General features: G+C 40.3%; 1 protein-coding gene across 2 annotated transcripts in view; it reads left to right on the forward strand.

The window, feature by feature from the left end:
* Positions 1–12044, forward strand: part of P3H2 (prolyl 3-hydroxylase 2) — a 214452-nt gene that overhangs the window by 159854 nt on the left and 42554 nt on the right. For both annotated transcript variants that reach the window (XM_040349575.1, XM_040349574.1), the window contains exons 4-5: positions 9297–9428; positions 11442–11584. In XM_040349575.1, coding sequence (XP_040205509.1) covers positions 9297–9428; positions 11442–11584 — 275 coding nt within the window. The remainder of the gene's footprint in view (positions 1–9296; positions 9429–11441; positions 11585–12044) is intronic.

Genomic DNA, 12044 nt, shown 5'->3' on the forward strand with positions numbered 1-12044 from the left:
TTAATCAGCGGGTTGAATAAAACAAATTTCGCCAGCTACACATTTGAGGTGCATTTGAGAATCACTTCCACTGTGCTATTCTGTTCTGATGGCAGGGAGACTTCATTGATCACTCACTGGGTATAGCCAGTGGCACTGATTATTTGGGATTGGTGGATCGACTTCTGTACAACCAGATTGTAACTTGTAACACATTAGACTAAACTGGCTTTGCTGGTTTTAGCTGTGCTACACTGTGTAGTGGTGCTAAAAATTGATAGTTGATAAATAAATAGTGCCGCTCCTACCTCAAAGGGCAGTAGTCTGGGCCAGGGGGCAGAGGGAGCCCGGACTGCTCTGAACTTAAAGCAGAGGTCTGGGCTAGAACTTACTTAGCCTAAAAGAGCTCCCACCCCCTTAGTTAAATATATACTAACTACGCTGTAGAAGAAAGATGCTTATACTTCTCTATTGTCAGGGCAATCAGAGACAGGCATGTCATCGGCTCCCAGTGGCCAGCTTCAGGAGAGAGGAGGGGCTGCCCCGGGATAGGAAGCTGTGCAGCCCTACCTTTTCTTCATAGTCTGGTCACTCTATTCAGCTGCCAGGTGGAAACATTTTCCACTTTTTCTGAGTATATACTATAGAAAATAAAATTCACATAGGAATTTTCAGGTGCTACTTAAAAATCATAAGGCCACTTTCACACTGAGGCATTTACAGGTGCATGGCACCTGCAAAGCACCTGTAAAGTGCCTCTCCTGCCATTCCAGTGTAAAGCTCGAAAGCTTTCACAATGGAGCAGTGAGCTTGCAGAACGTTAAAAAAAGCAGTTTGTGGACACTTTTAACATTTTTCGGCCACTAGCGGGATTTAAAAGTGCCCCGCTAGTGGCCAAAAAGCACTGCTGAAACTACAGTAAAGCACCACTAAAAATAGCGGTGCTTTACCACCGATGCCTCCAATGCCCCAGTGTGAAAGTGCCCTTACTCATACAACTTATTTAAAAAAACATGTATTTTATTTGTATAAACATACTTGGTTAAAAATTGTATTAAAAACCATAAAGTTTTGGCACCTTTGAAGCATAACCTATAATTGTATCTTAAGCCAATATCTACATGTATGTCCATGTGTTCAGTCCTTAGAGTAAGAAAGAAAGTAGGGGAGGAAACGCCCATTCAGCACTTTTACCCACACACATACATCCCCATATATTTCTCTCTTAGCAGATTTACTTGCAGACCACGCGTCCCGTGGATGAAGTGCAGTTTTCCACTGAGGCCTCGTACACACGACCGAGGATCTCGACGGGCGAAACACATCGTTTTGCTCGTCGAGTTCCTTGTTAGGCTGTCGAGGAACTCGACGTGCCAATTTTCTCCATTCCCGTCAAGGAAAAAGAGAACATGCTCTCTTTTTGGCTCGTCGAGTTCCTCGACAGTTTCCTCGTCGAAAAATGTACACACGACTAGTTTCCTCGGCAAAAAAAAACAAAACAGCAAGTTTCATTACAAAATTTATGAAAATTTGATAAGTATTTGAATTTCTACCATATTTTTATTGCTGTTTCTGTCCTCCTGCAATGGAGATGTTTTGTTTTTTTTCTCTTGTATCCTGTTATTTTGAGGTCATCTGCTGTCCAGGTGGCAATTAGCAGGAGACATGCTTTTGTAAATATCATTATTGACAGGAGGAAGCTGGGACATATTTACTTTTCAGGAGTATTCATGTCACCCATAGATTTATGGGCACCCCATGCTAGTGTTTGCCTGACGGCTTAGGCCATCACACATGAATTGACCAAGCTGGAAGTCATAAATCTGTCTCTGAGTAAAGGGATTCCAAACCTGAATAAGAATTTCCAATGCATGACATCATCAACTACGAAATATTTGGGATTGTGGAAAGAAAGTGCTATAGCAACTAAGTAAAATCTGAATCTTTTTTTGGACTAGCATCCAAATCTATATAATGGAAGATCCCAAGGGAGTAATAATGTTACAGCTTAAAAAGATTCAAAATAGAAATAAAAAAATCATCTCATTACGCAATAGGGATCAGATATAATTTATTTTTCAGCTCAACTTATTATTGTGCTTTTCATGTCACTGGCACGTTAGACTTGGTGCTAAGCCCACGTATAACTAATCAAAACCTTTTCTCTAAAGTTAAATTGCTCTAAAATGGCAGAAACATAAAAAGCAGCTGTCACAAGCCAGCTGGCCACAGGGACATATTTGGTTCTCCCTACAGGAGTCTGAATCCATGCATCATCTGCTGTATATTTTCTGGGATATTTATGCTGTATTTCAGCATTAAACAGTTTTCTTGGCAGAGAAACCGTAATCCAGTGCTTTTTGGAAGTTTCTATTAAATAAAGTGAATCATTTGAGATTATCGTGGGAATTGTCTGCCAGAATTAGACCGCTGGCTATTTTGTGAGGAGGGACATTTTAATATAGCTACCATAATTTTAAATTTAAACTTTTCATTATGAACACTTGCAATTTGTCAGTATATAATTCCTAAAAAAGCTTCCTGGAAGTCCTATAAAGCTTTATAACCCAGAATCCAAGAACGGCATGTGCTGGAGTTTTACAGTGACTGTGATTAATTTGTGGCGTTCGATTCTGGTTTGCGTAACACATGGCTATGACAGGCTCTCATATCCTTTTAATAAAATGCATTTTACTTTTAAAGAAGATGATCAAGTAATTATCTATCTATCTCTGGCCTTCCGAGTCACTACTGCAGGATAAGCATGTGGCGAGTAAAGTCAAGTTGACGTCACAACCTCTAAAATTCATGATTGTTACATGTTACATACTAACCAACACTGAAGCAGTTTGTGTCAGCATGAAAGCCAGGAAGCCATCATTTTTAATGGCCTTTCATTTTTTCTCAGTATAGATTTGCTTTTTAAAGCCCATATCTGAATAAAGGTGAAGCCCCCTCCCATTCTTCCCTCCCACCCATTCATCAGCTTTAAAAAAAAAAAAAATAGGCATTTTTGGAGCTCTATTTTACTCACCTATCTACACTGTCGGTGCCTTTTCTGGTGTTGCTTCCATGAATGGCAACCGGTGAGCCAGAACTGCCGTCTGTGCTAGACATGTGCACACTGTAATATTTTGTTTCGGAATTTTGTTTTCATCCCCCAAAAAATTTAGTTACTTCCGAAATTAGTTTTTATTTATTTTTTCATTTAAAAAATGCATTCGTCTGAAAATCCGCATTAATTAAGGTTGAATCTGTCATTGAAGGCTCATGGTGTCTGTCGAATGTTCTAAGATTCGACAAAGCAGCTAAACTGTACGACACCGCAGTCATACATTTCCAGTCGAATGCTTCTCCCACAAGCTATTGTAGAATTCTAATGTTGTATGACACTAGTAATAATTATATTTATTCATTATTATTACTAGTCAACCAACATTAGAATTCTTCTATAGCCTATGGGCGGAGCATTTGACCATAAATTTCCGCTCGTAGCAATCGTATGTTTTTAGCTGTTTTGTCGAATCTTCATGTCTCTATAATGTTGAATCTTTTCTCGCTGTCAAATAATCTCGGACTAATAGAGTTAGGTTAGGCACATTCAACCGAAAGTTTGATAGACACAGATCGCTATTGTCATCGTCATGTCGAATCTTCTATCTATATCGAACTGTTGTCACAACGAAACAAAAATAAAGCATTTTTTATGTCGGATGCACATGTCTAGTCTGTGCCCACGTCAACCTGTCACCTCTCCATTCTGTACATTCTTCTGGGGCTTGAGAGAACCCCGCCACTGAACAGCCAAGAGGGAATAGATAACGCCTTGGGACCCAGTGTATCGTGTGACCACATATTTGGGCAAGTAAACCTGCTGAAGTCTGCTAAAAGCTTGTTAAAAGAACTGTCGGCACTTCAATTTAGATATGTTTAACCTCCTAAAATTGGAATTCAAGGGTGCTATGAAGGCTTCAACAAAGTCACTGGAAGCAAAGCTGGCTAATGGGTATGAAAATACTTTGTACACTTTTATCTTACCCTTTATTGTTTATAGTGGAAACATCTAGGTAGGACATCCATGTCTACATAAAGAGGTATGCAGACCTGTGTTTGTTAACACATCGATAAATCTGAGGTATACTTGCCTTCTATCCAGTACTGCAGTCTCCCAGAGCTGTCATCCTTGGCCGCATGGTATTACAGGTAGCAGTAAAGTACTGGTCTCTACTTATGAATGGGGGCAGGCAGGACCAGCTCTCATGTGACAACTGTGACAACCAATCACAGTGGTCACATAATCAGATGGTCCTTCCCGCCCTAGAGAGTAAAAACCTTGTTAAATGGGATTTTGAGGCTTGGCTTGAAGAGGTGTAATGGCCTATAGATTTTACTAATTCCAGTTGTTACATTTTATAATAATTTCTATACTGTGTACAAGTTAGTATCTTTTTCTGGTACAATATACACAGAAGCCTACAAGTGTATTATGGATGCCTGAACTTGTTAATAAAGCACTCTATAACTACTTTGCCTCCCAGACTACAGGACAAAGCTATGTGGTAAAATGTAATAAATTAAATATTGGGGGTCTATTTTTATAAAACATTTATTGGACAAATGTCACACATGCGTGCGCTGCTCATTTTACATGGATGGGAAGGCAGTTAGATCATTTTAATGGAGAAGATACAAAGCATGCCTTTTCTGCAATAAAAATCTTGCCTGTTCATCCATTTTTATTTGTTTCTTAAAGTTCAACTTTAAGAGGTCCATGTTGCGGAATGAGCATAGTACTTATGTGTGGGGGAAGACATGCTGGTGAGACAGATTATAATAAAGCTAAAGATGCCATTAGGACAGGGTCTCATATAGCCCTTCACATTGATGCATAAGTATGTGTATTTTTTGCCCATACATATCTCCTGTGCCTGATGGTTAAAGATGGTGCCAGTTTATACACATTACAGCTATACTGTAGAACACATACATAGGTGTTGCCTGGCTGCTAGAACTACTTTGCATGACACCTAAAATTTTAGTTTTATTGGTAGAAGCAAAAGTAACCATGGGCTGGAGTTGAAGCACCTTGGCACATAGACTGGTGGTATAACCCCTGCAGACCTCGATAGCTATTGTAGGGGAGAGTTTCACAATGATGATTATTGTATTAAAAAAACAACATGAATAGATGGACATGACCTTCACCAGGCTAAACACACAGATGTTCCTCGTCCATTTTCTCTGGAATTTTTATTAAAATGAAACTTGACTTAATGCCAAAATGCCTTGTTTCTGGCAATGAGAAGAGCTTTAGTACAAGTTTCCTTTCTTATGGTATAATGGTTTTATGCAAGGCTTTCTTTTATTAATGATATATTCCGTTTTTTCCTTCCTACGTTGCTCTAGTTGAAATGTAATATTTAATTCTATCTCCAACATCGTACTCTTGTCCACAAAGCAGTACATAGAAAAGTAAACTCCATGTCACACCTGCTCCATCATTATTATTTTTTTTATCTCATAATGAAAGATAAATTCTTGTGCAAGTCACCAAGTTCAAATACATTGACTAGATGGTATTCATTCTTTAAGAGGAATTTACTTTCTATGACGAACATACAGGGCAGTGTTTTTTTTTTCCCATTGCCTATTGAAGTGAAAACTGGAACTGGATTATATATAAGTAAAATGCTAAATATGAGTCAGACTTATTTTAAGGTACAGGGGTATACTAAATTGATTCTGTCAGCCTACTACACTGACCACACTTTTAGCAGTCTGACTGAACGATTTCTGTTTACTGTAGGTTTTTTAATTAAAATAATAAACATGGTATACATACTTACCTGGTCTGTGCAATGGTATTGCACAAAGCAGCCCAGAACCTCCTCTTTTGGGGCCCCCCGCTGGTACTCTTGGCGACTCCTCTTCTGAGTGTACCACCATTTATAGCTGCCTCATATGGTGGCACACCTGTGGGCTGTGTGCATCCATTGGGCACACACAGCATGATTTTTCCCCACCCCCATACTTCTCCTTTAACATAATATATAGTGAATGTGTTGCCTGCAAAATAATTGTAGTGGTCTAGGGCACTTGACTGTAACATGTTTGTCAAGGACACATATGATAGGTGACAATGATTCATTTAAAAAAAAAACAATGTAATATTTCCGTGTAACAGCTTTTTTATGTGATTTATAATGTGTGGAATGTGGCTAGCAGCCATCTGTATGGGATTTTTCTGAAAAGCATATCTTATTAGTAACAAATATAGACACCCACATCTGGAAATGAGCTTGTAAAATTTCCATGTATTTAGAATTTGTAGGTGGACTGATCTTGATTATGTTCCTGATTGTTGAATGGTATTTGTACATCATGTGAATCATGGTTTAAAATATACCACTTAAAATGTATTGCATTTTTGTTTGTTTGAGATAGAGTAGAGAACGGTTAAAACCCCTTATAACAGTGGTCTCCAAACTGCGGCCCTTTACTCGTCTTTATCTGGCCCTTGGGCACTATCCCCCACTGATACAAGACACTATTCTACCTAACATCAACAATGGGACACCATTTATCCCACTTACACCAACAATGGGTCAACTCCCAACTATAACAGCGATGATGCACTATTCCTTCCCCTAATGCCAAATGTGGTGGTGTTTACTCCCACTGATACCAATCAAATTTCCACTCCTGCTGGGCACAGTTCGGCACCCTAAAGTCTGAGGGAAATTAAACTGGCCCTTAAAAAATGTTTAGACCTCTGCCCTATAAGGTTATTTTGCGTTGCCTGTGTCCTGCTGTGGAGATTTCCTATCACTTTCTGTACTGGAGAGGCAACAAAATATGAGAGAAAATCTCTTCAAAGTGAATGAAATTCCCATCTGAGAACAAAATGGATCTTATCAGTCAGAGCTAGAACAACTCTAAGAAGGATATAACACTTTCCTACTCTTAACCCCCCCCCCCCCCCCTCAAAAAAAAAAAAAACACTTTAACAATGTGCCAAAATATGCATGACTTTATGGTAGGCTGTTGGATCATTACATTTCAGACTCTAGAATGTCTTGGAAGATTGCAGAGAGAGTGCTCTAAAGGTTGCATGTTACCAGTGAGAGTGCTAAGACAGCAGTGCTTTAAGTGGTTGTAAACGCAGAAGGTTCTTTACCTTCATGCATTACGCATTAAGGTAAAAAACCTTTTAAATGCAGCTTCCCCTGCAGCCCCTACTTATCCTCATCTGAATTTGATCCTGATTCAGCGATGTACATGAAAGCAGCAGCTTCCCAGGTCTCTCCCTTCTAATTGGCTGAGACACAGCAGCAGGAGTCATTTGCTCCCATTGCTGTCAGTCACAGCCAGAGTGGATGGATTGGGGGGTTTGGCTGAGTCAGGCTCTGTGAGTCTTATTGGCACACAGAGGCAGCGAGCACACACAAGTGCCCCCAGAGCAAGCTGGGGGCATTCAGTTGGTGGGAGGAGCCAGAAGTGTCTGGGGGGGGGGGCAAGAAGAGGAGGATCAGGGATTCTCTGTGCAAAACCAATGCAAAAAATTTAAAAATAACCTTTAGAATCACTTTAACCACTTGCAGATCCCCCAATGATTGGGGCAGGGCGGCTGCTCTGTACCAGATGATGTACCTAGTGGGAGCCCAGTGGAAGGTACCACACACTCAATGTCTACCAGCACCCGCTGTATATACAGTACACAGGCAGAATGGCAATCTGCCTATGTAAACATGGCAGATTGCCGCTCTGTCAGTAGGGAAGGTATTTATCCTGTGTTCCGTCAAAACAAGGAACATGGATCGATGCCCTCCCCTAGTCAAAGCACCTCTCACACCGTAAGAAAGCACAAGCTAGGCCCACAGTTAACCCTTTGATTGCCCCTGATGTTAACCCTATCCTAGTCAATGTCATTAGTACAGTGACAGTGCATATTTTTAGCACCTACTGGAGGGGGTGCTATGAGAGCAGTGCTTACCTGAGAGTGGTGTTTCTACTAGAGAGAGTGCAATGAGATCAGTGCTTTACCTGAGAGTACTGCATCCACCAGAGAGAGTGTTGTGAGAGCAGTGCTTAACTTGCGTGGTGCATCTACTAGAGACGGAGAGAGAGCAATGAGACAAGTGTTCTACCTAAGATTGGTGTATCTACTAGAGGGGGTGCTAGGAGTGCAATGCTTTACCTGAAAGTGATGCATCTACTAGACAGCGTGCTAATAAAGGAGTGCTTTACCTGAGAGTGATGTGTCTACTAGAGAGAGTGCTATAACTGAGAGAGTGCACATTTCCAGAGAGTGTACTAGGACTACTGATTTATTTATTTATTTTTTTATCTGAGAGTTCTATGAATGGACCGAGTTACCAATGGAATTGTTTAGTTACCAGACAAAATACCTATTTTTAGGGACATGCTTTAATGATGAATGATGCCAGTTGACACCCAGTAACATAATAAGATACGTTTTTTTGGGGGGTTTTTTTGCACGAAACAGGTTAATTTCATTCCAATAATTGCTCTTTCACCTTGGCGTATTGATTATTACCATCACACAACGACTATCACATGTCTGTGTCCCAGCCATCCCCCTAGTAAATCTTTGCACACTGCCCAGAAATTGCACATATGGAAGCCTTTAGTGAGCTGTAGTACCGAGCCAGCCATGCAATTACTCTGTGGAGGTCACTAGTTCTTTGACTGCAAACTGCCTATATAGCACACTGTAATGGCTGAAAAATAGGCTGCTAATAATCAAGATAAAATGTTTCAGGGCCAGTCTGTTTTATGACCCTGACAATATTCGCAAATTGGTTTACTGCTCAGTGTGACTCCATGAGACTTGGTGCTGCTGATTTTGAGATGGATTACACCCATAAAAGAAAACGATTGTCAGATAGCTAAGAACTCCTTATAGACAAGTTCTGCAAGTCATTAGCAGAGTGTGCGGACTATGGAAATGTTATGTTATGTTTTTAGTGATGTACCTTAAAAGCTGGGAAGTTTCTTCCCAAATTGGCAAGCAAAAAGTTTTCTCATTGGAGGTTTTTTTTTTTTTTCTGAAGACAGAGAGACAAGCATTATGATGAATAGCTTTTATGTGGCTATATGTTCTTTGCCAAGTCAGTGAATTTCTATTAACAGAAAGGATGAACTAGCAGATTTATGAGCAATGATTTTGAGAAGTGGGCAACTGCTGACAACAGACTGAATTTCCTTCTGTACGGTTATGGTATAAAATAAAGAAAAAAATATATAATTAGCATCTAATTAATTTGAATTATATGATTTTTTCCCCCGCATTAAAGATCACTATATCCAGATCTTAGTTTGTGAACACGAATGCATAAGAGACCTGTCTACACGTCCAGGACGCCTATCGCCTATTGAGAACTTCCTTCCCTTACATTATGACTTCCTGCAATTCAGCTACTACAGAGGTAACATTTCTTTTATTTGAGTTCCTCTTTTGGTGTCTTTAAGCTTTTTACAAGTTGTGTGTAATTTTTTGAATTATGAACTAAATAATTAAAATATATGTAAAACCAAAGCGTTTACCTTGACCAGTGTAGTCCAGATATCCCCAACCTTCTTTTACTTCCCCTGAACCACTCATACTCCCCAATCCCCCCTTTCTTACCCCATCAAATGATGAGACCACACTGAGTTTGGAGTATAAATGGCCATAGCAGCCTTTTTATTAACAAAATATTAAATCATTTCCAATTTTACCATATAACATTTGTAACGACAACTTTTTTTAATCAGTCTGTTGGTCTTTGAAGGCACCCCGAACGTAACACATTTCGCCACTATGATGAGCCCCCCACCACTTCCATCACGTATGTTTTCTGCCACCATCAAAAAACCAAAGACATCGCTGTTACACAGCTGCTATGACGACCCTGATTCCGTCGTTCCTGAAATAAAAGAAAAGCAAATGGACAACACACATAAAGACAACACAGGGAGGGTGGGTGGGAAGCTGCTTCCTTCTGTCTTACTCACGGACTGCTTTCCGGAAGTCGCGCTTCCCCCTTAAATAACGTCCCTCCCACTCAGACTCTTTTCCTCCACAATCCTCCCCCTAAAACCTCTTCCATCTTTAACCTTTTGTTGCCTCACTTTTCACCTAATCATGCATGGCCCTCCACTACTTTCTTTTCTATTTCTCAGTTTCGGGCCTTACTTTTCATTAAAAACACTGCTTTTAGTGGTGTCTGGCTTTTTTTTTCAGTCTCTAAACACCCCTCCATGTTAGCCTATGCTCCCATGCTCTCATAGTCATTTAGAAGCAGGGGCATTTACAGGTAGGAGAAAATACTGCCGACACGTCTAGGAGCAGCAGCTTTTTGACAGTACCCTGATGTGCTTTGCCCTGTACCCTGATGTGCTGGGCTTTGTACCCTGATGTGCTGTGCCCTGATGTGCTGTGCCCTGGGCCGGTCTGGATAAAGTCCAGGGCTACATTTTTGTCCCAGTCCAGCCCTGGCCAGGTGGGTTTGGCTCTTGAGTGTTGATTTATTTTAATGTAACAAATTAACACCAAAGTGCTACGCATTAAACCAGGAGGGAAGGCCTTTAGGAGAGCTGGGCATTAGGCTCTAATGTTGGATTGAATGGGAAAGTGCACAATTCCTTTCACAAGGTCATCCACAAGGCCACCAGAAAGCTAGAGTATATCACCAATCTCATCTGCAGATATTGCAGAAATCACCCTCTCCACTTCTCCCAGGACCTACTGCTCTCTTGTTGCCTCCTCCCATGCTCGTCTCCAGGACTTCTCCCGAGCCTCTCCCATCCTCTGGATCTCCCTGCTCCAGTAGGTCCGGTCATCTCTTATCCTGTCTGCTGTTGGGTGACTTGAAAACTTACTTATTCAGAGAAGCCTATGTAAGCTCCATGAGCAGGGCCGTCCTATTCCTTCTGTATTGTAATTGTACTGTCCCCCTTTTTATTGTAAAGTGCTGCGTAAAATCCTGTATAATAATAATGATTTGCTTAGATGAGCAGTTACAAGCAAACAGCAGCAGCCCCCGCCATTGATTTCTACAAAGAAAGTATTACTATTAATTCTTCCCAGTGGACGCTGCTCTGTGCTCATCTGAATGTAGACTTAATTTAAAGTAAAATTCTGTCCATTCTTTTTTCAGATTTAGTAGGGACGGGTTATAATCTCTATTACGCTTTATTTGCTAAAACATATGTTGCCTTTTGCATATTTTTTCTTGCCTTTTCTTCCAGTAGTACCTGTCAGTAGGGGGGGTTTTCCCTTACTTTTTGTTGTCAGCAGGACATATCTCTACAAGGGGAAGCTGGCAGCAACCAAAGGTTGATACCCTTCTTCACACTATCAAAAACGAACTTTTTTTAGTTGTTATGTTTGTCATTAAATTATTCGGCACCTTTCTCTCTATTTGGCTGTAATGCATTGTTTGGATTTTTCCATTTAGTTGGAGATCACATGAAAGCTTTGGAATGCGCCAAATCATATCTGCTCTTCCATCCTGAAGATGAGGATGTGTTGGAAAATGTCAGCTTTTATGAGGGTCTTTTACAAGATTATTTGGATCCAGCTGATGTGAGGCCTAGGAAGGTAAGCCTCCATATTTAAAACCTCCTGAAATTGAAAGCGGAACATCAGTCTCTCAATCAACTTTGACTATTTGTATTCCTTTCTATCTATTTACTAATGCTAGCAACATAAAGACTTAAAAGGTCAATGTTGATTGGGAGAGTGAAACTCACTTTGTTTTCCTACCTTACATGAGAGTTCTGTTAGCTGGAATGCTGGGGTATTCCAAATCTGCAGTGGTATTCTTCCTAGCAAACAGATGCACCTAACATATGGTTACAGACGTACATTCGTTTGCAAGTAAACCTGTATATTTAAATATGCTTTGTATGCAAACAGTAGGAAAGAAACACGAAAGTACATAGTCTAATACATAATTTAAAGTGTCAAACCACCCAAAATGTCAGTTTTTGGTGATTGCTGAGCTATATGTTGACATATCCAAGACATATGCAGCAAGAAGACAGTGGCTGACAATGCC

Source organism: Rana temporaria, chromosome 4 (assembly GCF_905171775.1).
Source record: "Rana temporaria chromosome 4, aRanTem1.1, whole genome shotgun sequence".
NCBI lineage: Eukaryota > Metazoa > Chordata > Amphibia > Anura > Ranidae > Rana > Rana temporaria.